At 41.5% G+C, this 25,425-nt stretch overlaps 2 protein-coding genes across 5 annotated transcripts in view; one reads left to right on the top strand and one right to left on the bottom strand.

The window, feature by feature from the left end:
* The first annotated feature begins 891 nt into the window (after positions 1-891).
* On the top strand, positions 892-5,672 carry LOC146365888 (uncharacterized). Its single transcript, XM_084914388.1, has 4 exons — positions 892-1,104; positions 1,564-1,746; positions 2,022-2,238; positions 3,702-5,672. The coding sequence occupies exons 1-4, from the start codon at positions 892-894 to the stop codon at positions 4,553-4,555; spliced, it is 1,467 nt and encodes a 488-aa protein (XP_084770514.1). The 3' UTR covers positions 4,556-5,672.
* An 86-nt stretch (positions 5,673-5,758) lies between these two features.
* The window catches only part of LOC146365887 (single-stranded DNA-binding protein 3), a 37,912-nt gene continuing 18,245 nt past the window's right edge, over positions 5,759-25,425 (bottom strand). The window contains exons 5-18 of one of the 4 annotated variants that reach the window (XM_084914387.1): positions 19,698-19,787; positions 15,275-15,358; positions 14,078-14,137; positions 13,908-13,974; positions 13,427-13,491; positions 12,977-13,038; positions 12,687-12,732; positions 12,076-12,111; positions 11,889-11,943; positions 11,569-11,639; positions 11,082-11,160; positions 10,963-10,991; positions 10,700-10,801; positions 5,759-8,574 (exon numbers count right to left, since the gene is read on the bottom strand). In XM_084914387.1, coding sequence (XP_084770513.1) covers positions 8,404-8,574; positions 10,700-10,801; positions 10,963-10,991; positions 11,082-11,160; positions 11,569-11,639; positions 11,889-11,943; positions 12,076-12,111; positions 12,687-12,732; positions 12,977-13,038; positions 13,427-13,491; positions 13,908-13,974; positions 14,078-14,137; positions 15,275-15,358; positions 19,698-19,787 — 1,017 coding nt within the window. In that variant the 3' untranslated portion in view covers positions 5,759-8,403. Of the gene's footprint in view, positions 8,575-8,635; positions 8,868-10,699; positions 10,802-10,962; positions 10,992-11,081; positions 11,161-11,568; positions 11,640-11,888; positions 11,944-12,075; positions 12,112-12,686; positions 12,733-12,976; positions 13,039-13,426; positions 13,492-13,907; positions 13,975-14,077; positions 14,138-15,274; positions 15,359-19,697; positions 19,788-25,425 lie in introns of those variants that run through there. The other 3 variants (XM_084914385.1, XM_084914384.1, XM_084914386.1) reach the window with 3 other exon arrangements.

Genomic DNA, 25,425 nt, shown 5'->3' with positions numbered 1-25,425 from the left:
ATCTGAATGAGCGACAGGTGCATGAGAGGACGACTGCTGACACAGACACTAAATAGCCAAAAGCATTCACTCATCTGCCTTCATGCACATATGACAACCCATCCTTATCCAAGGATTTAATATGATGTCGGCCCACTTTGTAGCTAAAGTAGCTTCAACTCTTCTGGGTAGGCTTTCCACAAGGTTTAGGAGTGTTTATGGGAATTTTTGATCATTCTTGCAGAAGCATATTTGTGAGGTCAGACACTGATGTTGGATGAGAAGGCCTGGCTCGCAGTCTCTGCTCTAATTTATCTCAAATGTGTTCTGTCTAGTTGAAGTCAGGACTCTGTGCAGGCCAGTCTAGTTCTTCCACACCAAACTCGCTCATCCGTGTCTTTATGTTACTTGGTTAGTGCACTGGTGCACAGTCATGTGGGAACAGGAAGGGGTCATCACTAAAACATTCCCACAAATCTGGGAGCATGAAATTGTCTAAAATGTTTTTCTATGCTGAAGCATTAAGAGTTCCTCTCACTGGAATAGTTCTCCACTGCTTTAGAGTCCAGCAGTGGCATGCTTCACACCACTCCATCTGGCTGCTAGGACATTCTCTATGCACGCTTCTTGAACTAATCAGGTGAACATATGAAGTTTGCAGGTCTGTAGAGATTGACTCTGCAGAAAGTTGGGGACTTAATTTTAAACACCTGTGGCCATGGAAGTTATTGGAACACCTGAATTCAATTATTTGGACATATGAGTGAATACTTTTGGCAATATAGTGCATGTGCATGTCATAGTAATCCAATTAGTGCTCTGATTACAGGATTGAGGCATTTCTGCATCTATATATATGATATGATATTATTAGTATCAGAATGATAAATGACTGAATGCCCTACAGCGGTGATGTTGGACCCTCTGTCAGACTGTAGCCTGCTCATCAGTGCAGCATCCTCTGGGAAGCTCCGTCTGGTCCGTCTGCTGGTAGACGGTGGAGCAGAGGTAAATGGGCGCAACCCTAAAGGAGAGACAGCTCTGCTGGCTGCCTGCAAGGCCCTGAGAGGGGAGCCTGCTGGGCCAGAGACAATTAAGCTCCTCACATACCTCCTCCAGAACAAGGTCAGTCCGCAGTGACAAATAGTCACCATTAAATACAGACACTTGAATGTAAACATGTGCATACAAGTTCAGCAGTTTATTGACTTAGGTGTATTTTTAATGCATAAAAAACTGTACTTGCTCTGAGAGAGGAGAACTTTTAATGCATAGTAAACAGGCTTGTGATCTATCCAGCTCTGCTTGTGTACCCCATCCAACTAAAAGGGTGTTCCTGAACATGCTGGCACCAGAGAACTGAATGTAACACACTGTGAGTCACAGTTGAGAGCCACAACACAAAAGCAACAGTGCCAGATCAGTTCTAATTAAGAGAGAATTAGCCAAATTGCACAGAGTTCTGTTAAATTTGGTTTCTATAAAATATACACTTGTGTGACTCCTAACACCGGACCATGTCTCTTCTGGGATAATCATTTATCACTGAATTAATCACTCAATTGGATCTTTTGCACCGATCAGTCAGATCCTAATGCACAAGACCGGGCGGGGCGTACTGCGCTGATGTACGCCTGTATGGAGCGTGCGGGAGCTCAGGTCGCAGCCACACTCCTTGCTGCAGGAGCCGACCCAAGCATGGAGGATTACTCTGGAGCCTCAGCTTTGGTCTACGCCATCAACGTGCAGCATCAGCCTACTCTGAAGGTTAGTAAGGAGCAAAGAAAAAAATGAAATACAGTGTGAATCAATACATTTAAAGGATGGAAGAGGATATTATGAGGTTTTGCATTGTTTATAAGTTAGGGTTTTAACCCTATACCATCCTAAGATGGAGTTCATTTCAATTAATTGATATAATTTAGTTCATTTTAAATGATTATCGTTAAAACTACCAGGATGTAATAGAACTCCAAAAGAAGGAGATTTCAACACCTCCACAAGACCTGTAAAGTTACTTTACCAGCATTCTTGTACTTCAGGTATTGATGGATGCATGTCAGGTCAGAGGTCGTGACATCATCATCATTGCCACAGAGGTGGGTGTGCATGGAGGCCCTGTGACCAGACGCTATCTGAATGTTCTCCCATCCCCAAACACCTCACCAGTGTCCTGCATGTCCCCATCTGACATCGTCCTGAAGACAGGCTCGCCAAACTCACCCGAGGGCGAAAACATCTTCAACTTCAGAGCAACAAGTGAGTAATGAGCTTTGTTTAAAGGAAAATGCCTTGGTTTAATTGAATTATGGTGTATCCCACACCAGCAGGCTGTACACTGAAATTTCTTAAATAAAAAGAACTGGGTGCATACATTTGAATTTATTTTGGACTTTCTCTAATCCCCAAGTTATTAAGACATATCTGAATAACTTGTACTTACAACCGTTTGAACTGATGATATTGGAATATGCAGTTGTTTAGAAATGGCTCAGAGAGACATTACCAGTTTGTTTGAATCTTCAGTTCTATTTCTTAGATCTTCAGTGAGTTCCTTGTATACTTGAAAAAAACTTGTGCATCCAATTCTTGTTTTTTAAATTCAATAAAGATGTCTGCTGTATAATCATTCCACCCTGGAAAAAGCAGAATTCAAAGGAAATCATTAAAAGCCAAACATGATCTTGACAGCCATGCCCATGATGACTCCATGTAAACTTCTGACCGCAACTGTATTTAAAGACACTGACACGACTGTTGGTTTTAGTTAAAGGTCCAACAAAGCTGCACTTCTGACCACACCAAACCAGTCATAACTGCTACTGCAGCCCTCACGGCATTTTCCATCTGAACAGAAACATTTCATCACAGGATGAGTTCTGATTTTCAGAGACGCTTCTCTTTAAAGGATTAGCGGACCTGATCCATGTCAACAAAACACTCCCCCACAGCATAACGGATTCCCTAACCGGCTCTGAACACCTTAAAACAGATCAATACTGCAATCTCTATATGCAGACACTTGCCTCTCCTGGATAATAGCAGATCAGCACTGAACAAAAACAAGTCTAGACAGATGAGAATAAATGCCTTGTGGTTGAAATCATTAGCTGCACGCTCATTCCCGAGGAGAGAAAATGAACATGTTTTGCTAGGGTGAGTGAAGCTTGTAATGAAGGAAGCTACAGGTCCCGACCATGAACTCGATTTGTACCATAGAAGCAGAATGAATAAAGACAGATGGTTGTTATGGGAAAGATGTGTCATGTGAGGGTAAGTGATGAACTGGGGAAAACCTGGCTGAATATTTTTAGAATTTATATCACACGCTATGCACAACATATTTATATGAATGTGTAGCTTTGCCTCGCTTTATTCTGGACTGAAATAGGATGGATTGCCATGGCTTCCTGCGTGGCACTGTGAGAGGTGTTCAAAGTGGGCAGATGTAAATCACAGGGACAGAGATATCGTCTCACAATGTGACGACTACTGCAGCTTATATCTTCTAAACAAGACATTATCAGTGACTTTTATCATAGATGTTCACCTTTTTTAAGACACTGTATTGGTAGATTAAAAGCCTTGTATGTATCCAACAGGGAGACAGCTTTATGACAAATATGAAGAAACATTACAGCAACAGAGAAAGGATGCCTCTTCTCAACAGCTTCTACATCTATGATTTTAACCCCTAAAACTGACTTATTGTCTTCCACCAGGCCAACGAGGAAGTAGCAGCAGCATTAGCAGCAGACGTCCCTCCTGTGAACCACTGAGCCGGTGCAGCTCTCCCCCTCTCAGACAGAGAATATCATCTGAACCCTGGCTAACGATTCACAACCTGGCCTGTCTGAACAGAGCTTATGAGGAGGGCAGGAGGGAGAGGAGCCCACAGGAGGAGAGAGACAGAGAGGATTTGAGAGGGGAGAGAGGAAGGAGTAAGGGTGAGGAAAAGGAGGAAGAAGAAAAGGAGTCCCATTTTGATCAGTCCAGAGTGGAAGAGAGGAGAAGAGGCAAGGTTCAAAGGAGAGATAACGGATATGGAGGAGAGAATTACAGCCGCAGCCATGAGGATTTCTCTTTGAAGGCTTCTCATTTAGTCGTCTCGCTCACTGAGATGAGCTCTACTCATGCAACGCCCGGCAGCGTGGTCCTCAAACGATGTGTCACTCCTGCAGGGTCACTCTCAGACAAAAAGCTCCCCACCTGCCTGCCCCCTCACTCCCAGCTCCGCAGGAATACCCTCCCCTCTGTCACAGTCGACCCTCCTCTGCTTCACCTCCCTCCTTTGGGAAGCCAATCCACATCTCACCTCCAGGTTCCAACCCAGATTTCACCAGCCAAAAGCAGAACCATGGTGTTTCTGCCTCACCCACCCTGCTCCTCTCCTCCCCCTAGAGCATCAGTGAGGCCAGCTCTACTCCCTCCACTGCCCTCAGCTTCCTCCGTCACCTCGCTGGTTCCTCTTTCTGCCTCCTGCTACAACGAGAGAAACAGGAGGTCACTGCGTCGTCACTCGGTGCAGCTTGAACAGCTAAAAGGAGGAACACGGATGAACTATTTAGACATGTGAGACCATATTATATTTGAAGGATAATGGTCCCAGCGTCATTTTTACAAGTTAGGTTCGCCAGTACTTGGACTAGTTTTAGTCTCTACTGCAGGGGTGTCAAACTCCAGGCCTCGAGGGCCGGTGTCCTGCAGGTTTTAGATATCACCCTAGGTCAAGACACCTGAATGAAATGATTAGTTCATTACCAGGCTTCTGGAGAACTTCAAGACATGTTGAGGAGGTAATTTAGCCATTTGAATCAGCTGTGTTGGATCAAGGACACATCTAAAACCTGCAGGACACTGGCCCTTGAGGCCTGGAGTTCGACACCTGTGCTCTACTGTATAATCATGAGAAGAGAAAAGTTTGGAGAAGGAACAGAACAGAGGATTTGAAGCATACTGCATGATGATAAGAAAAGGAAATCCTTACGATCTATCTTAAGCACCGCACATCATCCATCAAACATGGTCAAGGCAATGGTATAGACACATGTGTCTGCCAGTGGAACAAGGAGTTTTTATTGATGGTGTGACTTTTGATAGAAGTCACAGGATAAATTCTGAAGTGTGCAGGGCTACAACACTTGGATAATGAAAGAAAATGGGATATTCTTCAATCGCCAAGTCAGTTATCTGATCGTAACCCAATAAGACATGTTTTAAGTGCATTAATGTTCTTCAGATACCCCAGCTTCCACCCCCAATCCAGATATGCTGTATACTCGGACTTGTGATTCTGAGATGGAGTACGGTTTATTAACTAATTTAACTTTAGAGGATACTTGCTTTAATTCTCATTCAAAATGAGCAAGCAATCAACTCAAAGCTAGCTGTGGAAACCATTCACAAATATCTGGGTTAAAACACTAGTGTTTTGTCACAGAAGTACAACGTGAACCAGCAGAACAAAGACATGCAATGAAAAAGAAGGCTGATATGATAAGAAATTGAATAGTCAATCAACAAATAACTCAAACACACTAACAATGGGAAAGTGGATTGTTCTTAGAATTAAGTAACTTAAGGTTTCTGCTTTTAATTTCTGCAAAACTGTGTAAATAATGAATTATAAATTAATCCCTGGCTGCAGCCCTCTTGTTGATTCTATATTGAACACAATGGAGATATAAACTGTATGAAATAAATATTTAGAAAGCTGAAAACTGACTCCTGTTCATCAACTTTTGCATTTATGTTGGAGGCAAAAATTTATATTCATGGCAAAAGGAGTGAAGTCATTTTATTTATTTTTAATATGTATCTACAACAAGGGGGACACAGGCAAAAAACGACTGACAACTTGATGAAAATTAAAACAAAACAAAACAAAAAAAAAATACATTATCAATGCAGATTCCCACCTTTTTTTCCCAATAAGCAACATTTTTTTTCGTCTAAAGAAACTTTACAATATAAAGAAACATACGAAGGAACCTCTTATTTTACTACACAAGACATTTAGGATCTGAAACTACCCTAACATGAGATACAAAGCAACTCCCCAAGGACAGACTGCCTCATATTCAATACTGCTTTGTCATCAAGAGGAAAAATGAGGAACTGAACAGGAAAAAAAACAAAAAACAAACAAACAAACAAAAAAATCTTTACTCCCCACCCCCTCCCCCAAAAGTCCTCTCTTAACCCTCCCCACCCCTGAATGTTACAGTATTATACATCAGCACAATAGAAATACAGAAATGATCAACGTTGTGACGGCTTTACTTACAGGACAGAAAGAAGTCGGACTGCATTTTATACAACAGCATTTCAAAGTACAGGGGAGGAAAACGCCTCTTCCTGCACCACCTCCACCGCTTCTTAGCAACAAATCTGTCCCACGTGTTATTGTTTTTCCCCATTTTTACTTTCCCAAACATTTCTCTTGCCTCATTTTTAAATAGATTAAAAAATTCCTTCATAGTAAAGCATGAACTCTGGTCCCTGGTGCTTTGGATTGAGAGCCAGTGTCCTTTGTACCCCTCCTTTGCGATTCAGTTGTGTCAAGAGACCACAAGTTTAATTATAAAAATGTCCTCTTTACCTCTGTTTTTGCAAATTCATGGTCAAAAACAGAGGTAGGTTGTCCCCCCCAATAAATTTCCAATAAAAGAGGCAGAGGAAGAAGACTTATATCTCATCTGAAGCTGAGTTTTTCAGGTACATGTGTGTGACAGTGAATTAGCTCGACTACAAAAGGTTTTTCCTCCCTTGTCCCGCTGGACCCCTTGACACAACAGCGCCGATGCACAGTAAAAGCCCCACGTTCGTCTGTGATGAGGTGAAATAGCATAATAGTCTTTAGCAGCTCCAGTTTCTGTTTCTCTCGTCATTCATATTTCTGAGTAAAAGACAGGCCTTCTCTGAACAAATACACAGTTGCCCAAATCAGCTCGTTTCTGATCAACTGTTAAAGTCGTGATTTGAAATATCAAAACATGTCAATGATATCAAAATGCATTTTACAGTATTTACAAAAAAAAATTTAAAATTAAAACATGGAGAGTTGTACCAAAAAAAAAAAAAAAAAAAAAAAAATATCAGAGAGGGGTGGTGTGTGACTGAGTGTCTGTGTGTCAATGCTGGCCTATTAGAGAGGTGAGAATAGGGAAGCAAATGGAAGGGAGGCCACTCGCTACAGTCAACAGAGCAATGCCATTGCTGCTTCCTAACCTGCCGTTCTCCAAAATAAAGAAAAACACCGTTGATCCGATCAGCAGATGGCCAGAAGCCATTTCACCACAAGCAACCGTAAAAAAGAGGAAGGACAGCACATATTCGAACGAAAACACCTGCAAGCTAAAATGAGCGGTGTGTGAAAGCAAGCGCCCGCAAAGTGCAGACGGACATCACAGTGTGTGGGGGACCTCATCGGCAAATGAAAACGATCCAAGTGTTCACTACAGGTCAGCAGACAGACTAACATGTTACGTATGTACACGACAGAGTGAACAGTGGGAAGCATTAGTGGGAGCGGTGTGAGTGTGGTCAAACTGTGGACTCGTGATAACGTCAGCACCTTTCGGGATGGATGGAGGGGGGTCTAATGATGGAGATAAGGAGATGCTGCTGAGTGGATCTGCATATTTACACAGTTGCTACTAGTTCTGCAGTTGAGAAAGAAATAATAATAATAAAAAAACAGGGATAACACTTAAAAAAAAGGAACAATGATTCATAAGACAAATTAAAAGTACATAAATAAATAGAGCTGTGCATTTTACTGCAGGGAACCTAGGAGACTCTTCTTCGGGTATGAGTTACTGAGCAACAAGTTAAAATTTTAGATCTTATAAAAGGAAGTTGCCAACCTCCCAAAAAACAAAACAAAACAAAAACAAAGAACCAATTAGTACCGTGAGGAATAAAATCTTACCTGCAGGGGGCAGTGTGCTCACACGGAGCCTCATGTTACACAGCAAATAATTGCAGATTTGTGTGCACGTATACTGTCTTCATCATAATAAATGTGCCCTTACAAACAACAGAAAATTAGAACCTAATCTTAAAATGATCATACCAATAATCATTAATAACAATAATAAAAATAGCAATGATACAATACATACACAAAAAAGGAAAATCCTGTTCACTGATCATCACAACACCTCTGTTACAAATGTACACACAAGGAGAACAATGTGGGGGGGCACGAAGGTCGTTTCTTCCCGACCCACCGATAACCCCATCAGGAACAGCAACAAATCAAAAGACGATGATTAAAAAAAACAAAACAAAAAATCCAAAGTCGTGGTTGAGACGCTTCCAGGCAGCTGCTGAGAGACCTGACACTGTGTCATTAGGGGGAGGGCTGTGTTTCAAGTCTCCTTTCTCCCCCTTTCTCTCCATTTGTCCTCCTTCCCTCGCTCATTGTCTAGACCCTGACAGGAAGCCAGGGAGGCTGGGGCCGGAGTCAGAGAGGAGGCTCTTCCTGTTGCTCTGTGACTGCTTCCTATTCACACCCGCAGCCAGCTTACATGCGCCGGGAGGGCCCGTCTTAATTAGAGTCCCAGCATGCTCAAGGGCTGTCCCAGAAGGCTGTGGCCGTAGAGTTCCCGAGTGAGAAGAGGGGAAAATTAAAAAAAACAAAAACAGGGTGGTGGGTTGGGTAGTAGTGGGTCCCCGTTTGAGGAGGGGACAGAGGGTGTGTGTGGGCGGAGGAAGGGAAGTGATCCAGTCCAAGGTGAAGTAAGGATTCAGTTAAAAAAATAAAAATAAAAATAAAAAAATCAGGTGTAGGGTTACAAAAAATAAAGAGGGGGAAAGAAATAAATGAAAATACAAAAAAAAGGAAAATAAAATCACACACTCATCGTCATGTTGGGTGAATACTGAAAAGAGAGAGAGGGAAGGGGGAGGAGGGCAAAGATGAGTGGATATGTCACTGACAACATTTAAACACCAGAGGGCGCTCAAACCCCGCCCTGCAAAGCTAGAGGAAGCTCAGACTATGGTTGAAGCCAAGCTTTAACTCAGGAGACTCGGGCAATCAGAACTTTCTGCTGTATGTCTAATAAGGGCTGGGAACGGTACATATATGATTTGTATGGACTGAAATGAATCCTAGCTTTCAAACAGATATTTAGCAGTTTTAATGATCATTTATCCAGCAGCTGTTTAACTCAGATGATACCCAGCCCCGATACTGATTAGCTGAATCGAGTGATTAAGGCTTGGCTCGAGTTCTAGTCTGTGCACCCCGTGGCTCTTCAGGCCAAAGGTAAGAGAGCATTACAGTTGTTTATGCAATACAAGGAGCAGTACCCCCCTCCACCTGCTCTGTGCCAAACACAAGGTTTACAGATACTGCCACTTCTAGTCATTTAGTAAATTTTTAAAATGAAATAAATCCAGGTATTTATCATATACTCAAGCACAGCAAACATTTATGTCAATCAACTGCAATCACATCACTGATACAGAGGGAACTGTATGAGCTTTTAAGTGATTAGTAAGCGGCTACAATGCAAGCAGAACACAAGTTATTAATCCACTATATATTTTTTTTTTCCCCTCTTTTTTGGACATTGAAAGTCGTATTCAGTGTAGCAGGTTTTGCTTTTCAGGTTTATCAGGCTGTGTCCCAAATTACAAAGTATATCATAATATATAATTAAACCTAAAGACGAAAAACAACTTTTTCCTAAAAAAAAAAGTCAGTCCAAGTCCAAGCTCTAAATACTCACCTTTAGACATTTTTTGAAATTCTTGCCTCTCTATGATTAGTTAGATATAGTCATCATAACTGAACAGCTTGGGCTGTGAACACACGAACCTACTGTTTGCGAGGGGCAGCCAATCAGAAGAAAGGTGGCTTAAAGTGTGAGGGAAGTGAGCTAAAACAGCATGTATCAGACAGCAGGTGAAATGAAGCACAAAGCCCAGTTTTAGACAAACTGGGATTATTCTGATTTGTGAAACATGCAAAGCTACTCTACTCAAGTCTAAGAAGAAAATATGGAGCATAAAAGAAGCTCTTTAAAAGTATAAAGACTAAATACGAAATAAAGCTGCACTTAAAAACAAGCCTAAAACTAGTTATTTCAAAAGGTCTGCTTGCTTCCTTGTTACCAAAACGTGAACTAGAAATTGAGCTGGGTCTTTTCAGGCTCTGTTTTGTGGCCACAGGCCTCCTTTGCGTGTGAGCAGAGTCATGGTATTAAAATTAGTTTTGGCGTGAACTGCTGTTATTTTTGTCTGTGAATGATTGTTCATTCCTACTATGTCATGCTTCTCCCATGTTAGTGATACCCTCTTCTTGTCCGTATGTGTCTATTTAGTTGTGGTCTGACGGTCACTGGTTTGGGCAGGTTTGCCATGAGCTAGTCATGAATCTGGACGAGTAAAGAACTTTTACTTTAAAGTGCTTTTTAACACTTGCATGTGTCACAAGACTTTCTTTAATGGCATCCATTGAAAAGCAACACTGCTACCTTACTGCTCCAATACTAAGATGTGTTTAGACTAACCAATTCAGCTAAAGTCAATTAATAAACTGAAGTGGGACCAAATTTCATAAATATTACCAAAACATTTCAACAGTCTGAGATTAATTCTAAAAAACCAGGTGCACCCTCTGCTTGCATTCTTCCACTGGTTCATGTCAAGATGTCAAGGAGAACTGTTAAGGGGTCATGAGATGTCATTCATTCGCTCTACTTACACTTTCGCTTTGGAATGGGTTCAAAAAGTTGCCGCCCATTTCGCCGTCATCTCTCGGCGTCCCTGGAGGGTTGTTCATGCCCCCCATGTTATTGGGAGAACTCTAGAGGCAGAAACGGAGGGTAAAAATCAATGTTAAACTGGAAAATTGTTTCTTATTGGCAACACAGTTGAAGTGCAGAAGGCAGAGATTCTAAAAAAGAGCTTCAGTTCACAAAAATACCCAAATAAGAAGCGTTTATAGAAAATCTGATGTCGACATACCTTTGGCAACCCATCCATATCCCCAGACCCTGAGGAAGTAAAAGGAGATAAACAGGTCAATTGTTTTTGTAAGCAGTTTCTGTTTGTATACATACCAAACCATCAGTGTTCAAACCCACCTAGTGATCCATTCATGTGGTGTGGCTCCATGGCTCCCATAGCTCCCATTGGCCCATCAGGCCCAGGTCCCATAGGGAACTGGTGAAAAGGTGTGGAACAAATCTAATGAGTAACCGCTAACACGATTCTCCATCCGTGACCTCTCTGATATAATTGTGATGTTTTCAGCCCGAGGTGAAGTTGAGATTGTTCAATTTATTCTCCCTACTTCATTCCCAGTCAATTCTTATTGAGCTCACTGTGGCAGCATTTGGTTTCTCTAATGCTGGATTGTACTGGTGCCCAGTGATGTGTTTATAAGCCCTATTAGAACTGGATTATATTTTGAGGTCAAGACTGTGTAATTTTAATCATTACAATAGCATCCATTATTTTAGCCAAGAATCAATGTGCAATATCTGAAAAATTAAGCGAGGCTGCAAAGTTAAACTTCTAAGAGAACAGTATAGTATTACTGTTAAAAAAGAAAAGTTATGGGAGACTCACATTGGGTCTGTTGCCTCCAGGTCCAATTGGATTCATCATTGTATAGATGTTTTCACTGGAATTAGTTGAATCTAAGAAAAAAGAGAACAAAACGTTCAGTTTTGGGATATCAGGAGGTTGATATAAAACCTCTGAATCAAATATGAAAACAGGAAAGCAGACATGAAATAATGAGAGCACTCAGACTGACAGCACTCGGTGAGTGGACACACTCGTGGTTTGTTTGTTTTTTGTTTTTTTTTAGGTGAAGGGGAAAATGGGAGACACTTCTATTTCTAATGCACAAGTGTTAGTGCTGGGGACATAGTTAGGTGACGCACCACCTGGGCTTGGCATGATGGGAGTTCCAGGTGGACCTCCTCCGCCTGGAGGACCCTGAGGAAGGAAAAATGAAAACTGTAAAATTATACTCATCGGAGCATAAATGAAGCATTCTTTAATACAAAAAAAAAAAAAAAGCCTACACTGCATCCTAGTCAGCAGACATGCTTTTATATAACAACTCACCACATAGTTTCCTGGAGATGAGGAGGAGTAGGCTATCTGCAAGCGGGAGGAAGAAATAAAGAGTCAGCTCTGAAGGTTGAAAGATAGAGATGTTCATCTAGACAAGAAAATTAAAACTAATGCAACAATCCTGCAGTAAACGGCGAGTCTGTCAGGGAGATTTTCTTCAGCTGGTGAAAATGCTTTTTTCCTGCTTCCTTTTCCTTGATTTTTGTGCAAGAGCTACCCGTTTATTATCTTTGGGTATTTAACAAAGGAGAAGCATGACTTTGGTTTAGTATCACAGAACAACAATGAGAAAGCACATTCTTCTCAGAGGTTTAATTGGTGTTGCTTAAACTTTAGTCATCTCCAAATGTACTTGATGAACCTGGTTTTAGGGGACAAACTTGCCGGCACTGACTGATGCAACACATTAGCAGTGTTCAAAATGATCTCCAACATTGTTTAAACATGTTAAACACTTTAAATCTGTTTAGGAAAACTAGACGAGTTCATTATCAAGTTATTATACAATGCATTGAGTTTGAATATTGCCAAGTTATTGCTATTCTTGTTGCTATAAGTCTGCCTGCCACCTATTGTGTATGTGCAGAGGGCTTCAAACTCACAGAGTTAGCATTAGGACCTGGCCAAGGCCCTCTTCCTCCGGGACCCCTGAGGGGAAAAAAAAAAAGTTTAGAAAGCAAACCAACAATAAAGGGAACTGGGAATATAAAGGAAATATGAGAGTTATTTAAGTTTACTACATCCAAGGATAAACTCTGGACACCTTTTTCCAACAGCTCCTCGGAATTAATGAAGAACATTTAACTACTGATGTCCTTTTTTTGGATTCTGCTTGCTACTAAAACTACTTGCGAATGAACAGCATGTTGAAGATGAAGCAAATGGGACTTACATGTTCATTCCTGGCATTGGACCACCCATTGAGTTGGGAGGAGGCCTCATACCTCCATAATTCTGAGAGACAAGATGTTTAAAAAAAAAATCCAACACACAGTTAGAGCTTCAAAGCAAAGTTACAAGAACTTTAAAAAGATTTGATTTTATTGAGTGCACAGGTTTCAGTGTTTTGTTTTATATTCACACATCATGCACAAAACATGACTGGACTGTCAAAGGCAGATAATAAAAGACAAAAATCTTTACCATAAGTGAGTAATGACAATTATAGCAACAAATTCAAGAAAAGTTACATTTCACCCTGTAAGAGGCGCTTCCATACAGTTATATAACCATTAAAAGCAAGCCTAAGTGCACAGCTGTCTCATTCACTATTACATTTACTAGATGTAGAAACTAACTCCCATCAGAGTTTTGTGCCCTCTGCGCAGCCTATTTGTCATACCTGTGGGCCCATGGCCATTCCTCTGGGAGGGTTCATTCTCATTGGTCCACCCATGTTAGGATGACCTGCAAGAAAAGACCCCCAGAGTCACACACTGAAAGCAACACAGGAATTAAGAAATGCCACAGCCACTTAGAATGGTTCATTCTAAGCCCTCTGGTAGCAACACTCGGGCCTCTGAAGCTATAATCTGCAGTTAAAATCAGCACAGACCCCTTCTTGAGCCACACACACCCCCACATATTCAATCTATTCAGGAAGAAATAGTCACACAATCTGCATTTATACAAAATCCCCCAAAGCCCTAGTATGAAGACAATGCAGAGTTTTGTTTGTTTTTTTTAACTTCTTGATTACCGACCAAATCTTTTAAGGTATTTTAAAATATCACCACTTTTAAAGTAGATTCAAGAAAATCCAAACTAAAACTTCAGTTACAGACCTATCATCTGCTCTGACCTGTAACTACGACCAGCCTTACCTTGCGGTCTTGTTGGGTCCAAACTGTTTGGCAGGAGAGGCTGAGATCCTGGGATACCACCAGGAGGCTGAGAAAAGAGCAAACTGATCAACACACTGGCATATGTTGGCATCACAGATTCTCAGTGGTGTTAAAAAAATAGATAAACAATTCAAAATGCTGCTCAGTACCTGATTTGGCATTCGGAGTGAGGGGCGCGGTCCACCTGGATACCGCGGTGACATGAAAGGCTGCAGTAAGAAACAGGGGAAGAAAGAAAAACAGAGGGAAAGGAGGGTGGGAATTATAGGGCAAAGGAGGACACAGAGAAAACACAGATTCTATTATTGATAAATTCAAATGCACTCAAACAGGGGTGATGGTGAGGACACAGATGAACGCAGTGGTGTTGGAGAATGAGAGATGACAGTGAAAAAAGTGCAGATTCATCAACATAATACCTTGGAAACCAACAAAATACACTGGCATAAGAGCCTATTTTCTGATTTTTCAAATCTCCCGCTTATGGTAACAACATGCACATTTGTGTGTGCTTAACAGCAGCGCTCACACAGCTCCCTGCACAGCCCGCGTGCTCTCACTGTGGTGTAAGCTGATTCGGCCTGTGGTCTGCCTGGCGTAGTTAGAGACACCTCAGGCCAACAACACCGTTCAAAACCTTAGCGGAAGCGTGTCCACACTCTCTCGCACATAAGACGGAAACCAGAAACCACAAGAATGAAGAGCTGAGCTGCCGCAGTTAATGGGTAAAGGCTAGCTTTACCTCCAGAGTGGCATCTGTAGCTACTGTTCTGGATAACTGCTGAATGACTGAGGATTGAAGTTTTTAAAGACTGGATACGTGTTTGTCAACTGGCAGGCTGTAGCAACCCAAGCCTCTGGTTGTTCTACGTGCATCAGTATACCCATGTGTTTTGTACGTATATGTGACGTGTTTATAATGCCTGTCCCCTGTTTTATTTATAAGGTGTTAAAACAAGTAAGCAGGGGGGAGGGGAGAGGTATGAGCATGTGTGTGTGCTAAGAGTGACGGAGAAGATAAGTGTGCAACCCCCCACAAGCTGCTCCAGGGGAGGAGCAAGGAGTGAATTATTCATCCCACACGGGGACAGCTGATTCTGGGCCTTGAAGAGGAGCTTGCGTTGTTGCCTCTGGAAGCTCGGCTTTCATAAAAAGGGGGCCGACATCTACGGGGAGTTACCCTGAACAAAACTGGAGCTCACAGGGCTCAAGGGTGGGAGAGGAAGAAGAAGGTGTGTGAGCAGTGAATGGGAAGAAAGAGGTAGTGTGTGGGTGAGGGGTAGAGGGGAGATTTAGAGGGAATGGAAAAAAAGAGGGGTGTTTGAGAGAAAGCATTTGCTTCTTACCTGGCCATGGGGTCCCATCATGGGGTTGCTGGGGTTGTGTGGGGGGGGCTGTGCATGGGGGGACTGCTGAGAGCCGGGTGGTCCCTTTAAAAAAGAAGAGCGATATCAGAAAGGGGAGGGGCAAAATGTGGGTTTACACCTGGAGGAATTACCCAATCAAAGTTATGAGAGGAAGATGATGGGGAGGGTTGGGAAGGGGGGGTCAGTGGGGAGTCTTTAATTTGAGGTAGAAGGAAGCAGAAAAGTGGGAAAAGCTGCATCTTAACGTGGAGTTAAGAGTTACTCCTTAAAAACCCATAAAATGAAAAGTCCTATAGGAATAGTTTCAATGTGAGTTTGAGTTCAAACAAGCTGACAGAAATCTTAAAGCATAACCATCTCTCTGATACTTTGGTCCTTCTTGTTGGAGGATTAAATGTATTCCCTAAATCCACATGGGGGCAGTATTGCCCAAGGCTCACTGCAACAGGACAGGCAGCAGCAGGACAGGCACAAGAGGTAACTTCAAACCAGAAAGATGATACTGGCAAAAACAAGAACAGGGAAGTTTTTCCCTGCTTATCGTCAGCCTACTTCAAAGTAAAAAGCGTGATCCTGTGAGGGACCCCTCTGCTCCTCTAAAACACTGCATCGTTATTGCCCACTTCTCACCCAGAGACACGAGGTTAACGGCCTCTAATAAAGAAGTCATTATGCAACAGTCTTGTTTCTGCTCCATCACTGTTAGTGCCTTCAGTGCTTTGGTTTTTTTCCTTTTCCAGTTGTCCGAAGAAAACAAAAGCTGGCTGATTTAATGGTAAATGGAATGTTCCATGTATCCCTCCTAGGCATCCGGACACACACAAAGACAGCACACCGATTACCTCAGTGAGTCTGGTAGTTTCCAGTCAGGGCCATAAGTACTTGGACAGTGACAACATTTTTTGTGAATTTACCTCTGCACACCCCCCAATAATGGATCTAAAACAAAGCAATTCAGTGTAGACTTTTGGCATAATCCTAGGGAGTTCAGCAAAAATACTACAGTTGAAATAAATTATTGCAATTGTTTTAAAAAACAAAACAAAACAGTATCATCGGCTCAAAAGTAACTACACAAACTCTCAAAAAAAATCATACCAAACGGCATGATTTTAAATACCTGATACACCAAACTCTTGCAGTCAGTGACTGCCTAAAGTCTCAAATGCATTGACATGACCAAAGGTTAGGTTTCCTCCCATGAAATGCTTTGCCAGCCTTTTACTGCAGCCTCATTAAGTCGCTGCTTGTTTGTGGGTCAGTCTGCCTTCAGTTGTCGTCACTAAATGAGAAACATGCTGGGTTGGGTTGATGTCCGGTGACTGACCCAACCATTTAGCAACATTACATTTCTTTGATTAGGAAGCTCTTGTGTTACTTCCGTTGTACATTTTGGGTCATTTTAGAGTCCGACTGTGAAGAGCCATCTGGCCAGTTTAGCAGCAGGCTGCCTCGGTGCAGGGGCTATAGCCATGTACACTTCACAACTCATCCTGCTACTGCTATCAGCAATCACATCAGCAATAAACACAAGTGACCTCGTTCCACTGGCAGCCATATATGTCCATACCATTGCCTCAACCATGTTTGACGGATGATGTGGCATGCTTAAGATCGTAAGTGTTTCCTTTTCTTCTCCATATGCTTCCCATCATTTTAGCAGAAGTTAGATGTGGTGTGGGCTTACAGGCCTTTTGATGTTGCTAAGCTCTCCAGCGCATTCCTTCTTTTTAAGAATGCACCATATTGTTGATTAGACCACTCCTAAAGTTTCCACCATCTTTGTTATGTTTTTTCAGCTGAATGACAGCCTTCTTCACTTGCATCGAAATCTCTTTGGACCTCATGCTGAAAGTCCCAGTGAGCAGCTACCAAATGCACATTCAACTCCAGACCTTACTTAATCAAGCGGGGGGGGGGGGAGCTGGCCGCACCTGCTTAGTAGTTTACGTCCCAACTACTTCTAATGCTTTAAAATGTAAGGGTTAAATTTAAAAAAATGTTCATAAGTGCTAAACAGTCAGTTCAATATTATAATTTTTCAGATGAAATGAAGAAATCAGCTGACCAACAGAATCTGAACCAATCGCTTTGTACAACTGACTACCAAAAGTCAAATGCATAGAGACAGACACATCAATTCCATACAACTGCTTGTGTTTGCTGGACAGACAACAGACCAACTGCTTGCTTGAGTAAGAAATAGGTGTACTAATTAACAACAAACAACAACAAGATTGGATGGAGTCTACTTTATTGTACGGCCCAATATCTGTCTGGGGCAGCAGATCTGTCAGAAGGGCGGCCTTGATAAAAAGCTCTTAATGAATGCAATTCATGGAGAGAGAAAAAACTTGAAACTTTGTAATAAAAAAAAGAAAAGAAACCACTTGACCCAATTAATATGAGGTCAGCATCTCAGAAGAAAATTTGAACAACCAACAACTATGATAATCTATTAGTGAATTATTTTTAAACACAAAAATGTCAAACATCTCAGCTGCGAAGATTTGCTGTCTTTTTGCAGAATGATGGAAAATTGAACTGTTTGTTTTTATTTTGAACTCTTGCTCGTAAATTTTAAGTCATATCTTGAAGCTGTCATGTCTTATCTGACATACTGTAGACAAAATAACAACTCAAAAACAAGAAAAACATATCGACTGGTTATGAAAGTCATCAGCAGCTGCTGCTTGGATCTCGTATGTCCTTGACAGATTTCTGCATAGCTGCTTGCGTTGTATGTTAAGAGCATTTAAATTTGTGACTGCTTTAGCTGGAAAAAAAAAAAAAAAGATATGGTAAAAGCAAGAGTTTAACATTTCTTAAAAGTCAAATATCAGAGGAGGTATTGTTTAGGTGTCAGGTCTGACGTTCTTAACAGGATTTCAAACAACGCTCTGCCTGCGTGAGCCACATTTGCAGTGAACAACTGAAGCTTTCTGTTACAGTAAGGTCGCTTGAACACAATGTGCACACAAACACAGACACACAAGCCATCGTCCAATCTTACTCCTCCACCAATGTTATAAATAGCACTTCCATGCATGTCTCGTCACCCCCTCTCCCCCCTACCCTTTCCCTTGCTTATTCACAGTCATACTCTCACTAGCCCCCCCACCACCATCAGCACCACCACCCTCACTCTCAGCCAGCAAACAATAGGGTGGGACGTAGCCACAGAAACAAACAGTGGGCCACAATCCTGGTGGCACTGATCTTTCACATTTCCCTCTCTTCTTACTCTTCCACTCAACCCTCTTCCTCTCCATCCTTCTCTCTCCCTTAATGTGTCACTCGCTTTTTCGCTCCTACTCTTCGCCATCACCTTATCGTGCCTCCTGCCAAATGCCAGTGCTGTCCATCACACCACTGCCTCACAGTGTTTTTGTTTGTGAATGTGTGCTCGCATGCTTGCACGTGTTTGTATACTGTGTGCGCGTTTGCATGTCTCGTTCTCGTCACTCTTCAGACAGCCATCTCCCACACTAAAACCTTTCCCTTCACAGACCCGGGACAGGTCAGAGACAGACGAGATGGAGATGGAGGAGTGGAGAGAGGATGAATACGGGATGGCTGAATCACAAATCGGCTGAACAGCAGCCCAGCGAGCGCAGAGCCACAGATGAATGAACAGTATGAGCTTCAGAGGCTCTGGTGGGTGTAAATATCTAGAGTGGAATAAACAGTATTTGGAAAAATGTGGAGGGGAAAAAAAAACAAAACTGCAACCCAAACTGCAACTATGCTGTCATCTGATTAAACTCCATATAGATTTTACTGTGAAAGTCTTAATTAGTAGAACCTGACTGATATCGGAAGTCAAATTAAAGGCTTAAGAAAACGAGTATCTGATCAGTATCTTAAGAAGTCTAATAACTGAGAAAAACCCTCCTTTACTGTTTATAAATATAACAGATATTTTCAATTAGCAACAAAGCCATGCCTTTTTCTTTAGATAAACTTTAGGTTAAGAAAATGTTCCTGTGTGTAAATAAACCACCAACTGGGCTAATCAAATATTGCTCAGTAATTAAGGTGCAAACAAGGCTGCTTTTATTTGCTACTTAAAAAAAGTTTTCATAAAATAAAAGTCAGCTTCTGTACAGAGAAGACTGTAATTACTGTCAGAATAATAACATGAATGAAAATTTAAAAAGAAACCTGAATAATTTCTCAACTGGGAAATGTCCACGTTTAGTGCAACTACTATAAAATGTGCTAACAATAAAATAAGAAATTGCTAGTTTATTGCTCTACAGAAATAAGTGAACATCGGACAAGGAAGTCAAAGAGTAGACTAAATATAGATTATTTGTTTTGGGGAAGTCAGAAATGGATGAATGGCAGATGGGGTAAAATGAGAAGTGGGTTTGGTGATGACACAAGAGTGGGGTCATACCTGGAAGAAGCCTGGGGGCATGGGACCACCTGGCATGGCATCATTGGGTGGCATGTTGCCCATCACTGGGCTTGGCGCTGCCGCTGCGCTCTGGAAAACACAAACAGATGAATTCAATATGGTGTTCAACGTGTACATGCATCCTTCACTGCTCTACCCTAATGTATACGTGCATGATGCTGCATTGGCCAACAAACGACAACAGTGAGCAGTGGCTGCACCTGCATTTGCGCCCCCCCCAAAAAAAAAACTCCATTTAAAGTTTAAATGTTAGATAGAAGAGAGATGCATTAACCCCCCATCTCTTTCTTTAGGCAAGGCCAGCAATGAAAAGAAAGACTTCAGGGAGAAACATTGCAAAAATATTCAAACACTTCAGAAGAGGAACAATCGTAAAATGTCAGTGACACAAAGCTGTAAAGAGACCTGTGCCTGTACTCTGATCTATTCTATCATACACCCAGGAATAATGTCCTGACCAACACAGCAGTTATTTATCTGCACTGATGATAATGAGTACATACTTTTATGCTTCTTTCATTAAAAAGCTTTTTTGTCTCTGTCACAAACAACAGAAATATAACAGCTAATATTAGAAAACTTCATTTTCATTTCTTGGAGATAAATGAAAACAACACTGACTCTATAATAACGTGCAGCTGATTTGCTGAGTGATCTAGGAACACTGCATACGTAGGAGTTTGTAGCTTGAATGTACTCATATGGAACTAATCTCCCTGAAACTGCACTTCAACATCCTAACAGATGCTCCATAGGTCAGCTAGTAAAGTTGAAAAATTTTGCCAATTTGTTTTTTGAAGTTCTCAACGACTATTTCACAGGTCCTTTCTCATTACAAAAAAGCCAAGTGTCAGTAATGGCATATTTGGATGCAGTTTAAGAATCTGACACAAAATACACAATTTGTTACATTTAATTTATTTCAAAATTCAACTAATTTTAATGAATTCAGGAAAAATCTTCATATTTCATGTCTTAAGAGACATTTTGATTGATTTGAAGTATAGTGATTACTTCCTGGTCAGATCACAACAGAGACAAGTATCATCTCATGTTTCATGAGCTACATATAAAAAAATGGTTATGAAATACAGTTCAGCACCAAACCAACTTACATTAATTTACTGTAAACAATTAAATTACTCAAAACTTATCTTCATTACAAGCGTTCATAAGTACCTAATGAGTACTGACAGAGGTTAAATATAGTAACAAGTCTTCTGCAAATATGTTGATTTTGTACTACATCTTACAGAGTTCTTGCTAATTTTTAGAAAATGAAGCAATCAAGATATTTGAGACACTTAAAGACTCTTAAAGCTGTTGTTTGTGAGAAGGCCACTGTACAGCCCCTGAATCTTTTTTTTTTCTTCAGTTTTTCTGAATAACATTTAACTCCAAAGCAATTGTCCATTAGATTTTTGGGCTAACATTCCCTATAGGACAAACACAGTGTCTTTAATAGTATTCCATTTACTCTACAACTGTAAGGATTTTTAATTACAAATGCTACATTTCTCGTTTAATTGAAATTTATAAAATCAGTGAGTAATTATGTTATTGTTATCTTAAGGACAAACACAGAAAGCATACCACTTAAATCTAATCTAAGCAACCACTCATCTAAAACAAATCAGATGTAACACCAGTACTGTCTCCAGTCCCCTTTACGTCAGTCAAACAATATGGGAGAATAAAATTAGAATCTAGAATAGGAAAAGGGGGGCAGAATGATTCAGCCCGGGAGTTAAATATGATATAACTGTATTCTTGTCAACACACATAGAAGGAGACGCATGTTCAGAGTGCTTACATAAGCAAGCCGGAACAAACACATGTGCACGCAACCACATGAACGCGCAATCGCACAGACACACAAAGGCTTGCATCACAGCCTCATAAAGTGCAGCCCTTCAGTACAGAAAAGCAGACAGGGGAGAACCGCAGGCTACAGGACAGAACAGAGAGGGGGTTTAAGACCCAGGGGAGGGAGTTGCTCTAACAAATACACAGACACACACTTTTGCACATCTACAGATCCTCCAGCACGCACAACTGACAAACACACTATATCCATATGACACACGCTGCATGCATGGACAACACATACCACCAGTTACACAGATGTACACAAACACGCTCGCCGTCCTCCTTCTCCCATCTGAAACCAAAGCACACAAACTGAAATATCACAAACGCACGCACACACACCTCCCCCCATCTTTATGCTAATTCTGCTAGTGAACATGAGCAGGCCACCGAGTCCCTGGGGAAGAAGCAGGGTAGGCTGCCTCTTTCTCTCCTTCTCCATCCTTCCTCTTTTTCTTCAGAACACTTTTCTCTCCATCTTTTCTCCTATTCGTGACCCCCACACTCATTTGTCTTGGCACTGGTGCACACACATGCACAAACACACACACACGGGCACACACATATCCCTGTGCCCCAACCCTTGTACTATCCCTCCCCATCCACAACCTCTCCTCCCCTCAGTCCCCCCAGTAGGGTGTCAGCAGCTTGCAGAAGCTGTTGCTATGGAGACAGGTCCTATCTGCACTCTGTCCCCCTGGCATCCCCCGCTCCAGGAGCACAGAGACAGAGAGAGAGAGAGAGAGAATAAGAAGATGCAGGAGAGTGAGATTGGAGAGTGAGTTAGAAGATACAAGAGTGAGACAGAAGGAGATAAAAAGAAGGAAGAAAAAAAAAAACATGAAGGGAGAAAAACAAAGAACATGCACCAAAAAATGCTTTCTGCTCACAATCAATCACTCAGTCACATTATTTTTATGGACTATTAATGGCCAGTTATCTCCTCACACATTCCCTAATTTGCTGATTGAAAATGAATGCAGACTGAAAGCGTGTAGACTGAGCGCAGTTGCCACGAGCAAAAATGAAGGTAGATTTAATATGCAGTTGGACTTTATTAAAATCAACTGGCCTGGGGAAATACAAAAGAATCCAGCAGTGCCTTTTTTCTGTGTGTTTGTGGTGGCACGTACAGTAGTGTTTATATCCACCTCCCCATTTCTACCTCTGAAGTGGAAGACAGTCAGAAAATCCTGCCCCCATCGCGTTTTATCACAATAATGTGATTTACGACAAATCAGATCTCCAAGAACGGGTTGACATTTGTGAAGGTAAACGTTAAATGCTAATTCACAAAGAACATGCGTGTACAGGGGCGACAAGTGTGTAAACTTATGAAAAGAAACAAGTTCAAGAAGACATAACAATCCACAGCAGATATTAGTACTGCACTAATTAGCTGATATAATAGCAACGTGGAGTTGAGTTGAATTATTCATTTCCAGGCAGAAGCATGGAAAAGTCTACAAAATAAGGAGTGCATGAAAGAAGCACCTGGTGGCAACACAAACTCTTTAATGTCTGACATGCAGCAGAAAGAAGAATGTGTCTCTTTCATAGAAGCCGGCAGAAAAGTTCAACAAAACCCACGGGACGCATTTTCAAATGCCTGGGAATATTTACACTGTTTAAACTGTAAACTATATTTTAATGGCCTTCCGCGGCAGCGCTGCACAAACACTGTGTCAAAGCATCCTGATGCAGCATCTGCTCAAAAACAATATCAGGTGAGTTTTTTATGTTACCTGGCTATCAACAACACGGAATCTGGGCCAGAGACCTGATCTGTACCTGTGCTATATAAAGAAAAAAAACACAACATTATCTTTTAAAAACTCAAATTCAACTGGGAGCACCTTCATGAATTATGATTTTGTGTGTACGATTTTGGTGACAACAGGTGGACTATGGCTTATGGAGATCATCCATTCAATTCAATTGGGTTTTATGTTTACAACATACTGAGCTGACAAAGGGTCGCAGCTGAAACAACAGCACAAGTATCAACATTGAAAAATAATGGATTTACACTTTCCTAATGAAAAATATTCAATTATTAGCGTTAAACTTACATTATGTATTCTTTCCTTCCACCAACAACTTTACCTTTTTAGGGTTTTCATTTCTCAGCCACTTCATACGCGTTCACAACTTGGCAGGAGAGCGTAGCGACCTCTGGACTTACATAGTCACATAGTGTTGATCTTTCTTTAACTATTAAACAAGAAAGGCTTCAGTAACATTTATCACCCTAACCTGTACAGGCTATGATTGCCACACAAGTGTTTCCATTCTATTCATGATATTCTACTCAGAAATTCAAATCTCCATTATTCGCACAAAATATATTTACAGCTAGCAAAATATACTGAAGATAAATTTGAATCATTCAGAGAGTGGGCCCGCCTGTAGCCCACTCTCTGATGAGTACATCCACAGTTTATTAAGACTCTGACAGACACCTCAAACGAAGCATTAATTGGGTACACTGACAGTCAGAGAGCCTTGGTGCATATCATCCGACTGTCTTCCCATGCTTCCTGTTTCTCTCTATTGCACACTTGGACAAAAGGCCAAAAAAAAGTCTTCTTAATAGACTGATGTTTGTACTCTTATCACACCTTTCCTGATTTGAGCCTGGATGATGATTTCTGTGACAAGTCACCCTTCATCTTTTCCTGTTATTTCTGGATTATACACTATCCAGTGAGGCAAAAATACCTCCCACTCACGTACCAGCAACAATAATAATATTCATTCAATCCCATTGATTCAATTTTCTAACATATGAAGACATTAGTTACCAAGCAAAGAGTGAAGATGGTGTCTTGGGCTCTGTAAAACCTTTGATGTGCATTTGTTTGTTCCATGAAAATAATTTTACACTTGAGGCAGCTTTCAGTAAGCTGACTGTACCAAACTCTTCAATGACCTGACTTTATTGAAGCCGCTTCCTCCTGGTTGGAGTGAGATGAGTTTAAGTAGTTTAGCCTGTGGAAATCAGGATGAACTCAGACGTATTCCACCCTCTGCCTCGCTACCAGGGTGGCAAAATATTTCGAGCTCTGACACCTTAATCCAGAGTTGAGACTGCTTTTCCTTTTCAGCACAAACTCATAGTGTTGATGAATAATCTATCAAAGAACAAGACACTAATGATTCTGATTGGCTCGTATAGTACAGTATGTAGATAGCCTATACAAAATAGCATTGATCCTTCCCTCTCCATTTCCCTCTCCCCACTCTCACCCATAGGACCTACCGGACAGATCAATAGTGCTCAACACATTATTGACCTCCGCCTGATACCTTTCACAGGGATAAAGACAGAGATATAAACACTGGATGGAAAGAAGGGCGTGAGGTAGGAAGAGACAGCAGATGCATCTGTATGTGTGTGCTTGTGTCTGTATTTATGTGTGTCCCTGCCTGGAGAGGTACTAATCTACATTCTGGTTCACACTGATATGTACCTCATCTCTGTCTCCTTGACCTGCTGTCCTTAGCGAACAGAGTAAGGGAGAGAAGAGGGGGGGTAGAAAGGCAAAGGAGTGAGGATGCGAGACAGAGTATATGGAGATGGGAGGGAAAAAAATAGCTGACTGTGGTGATCTGGCTAATTTATCAGCCCAGACCAAACAGTATGTTTCACTCTGGAGCAACAGGATATGGCTGCTCCTCTCACCGTCACGTCTGACAAACAGGCGTGCACACACACAGTCTCTGAAAACCCAGCTGGTCCTCAAAACTGGCACAACGTGCACGCTAAACACACACGCACTTCCCCAAACGCTGCTGCCAAGGTAGCAGTACTGAACCAGACAGGCGGACTTGTGCG

The sequence above is a fragment of the Perissodus microlepis genome, chromosome 19 (assembly GCF_051167445.1).
Source record: "Perissodus microlepis isolate ML-2025 ecotype Zambia chromosome 19, ASM5116744v1, whole genome shotgun sequence".
NCBI classification, from domain to species: domain Eukaryota; kingdom Metazoa; phylum Chordata; class Actinopteri; order Cichliformes; family Cichlidae; genus Perissodus; species Perissodus microlepis.
The sequence above is the reverse complement of the archived record's forward strand: the minus strand, read 5'-3'. Positions and strand labels throughout refer to the sequence as shown.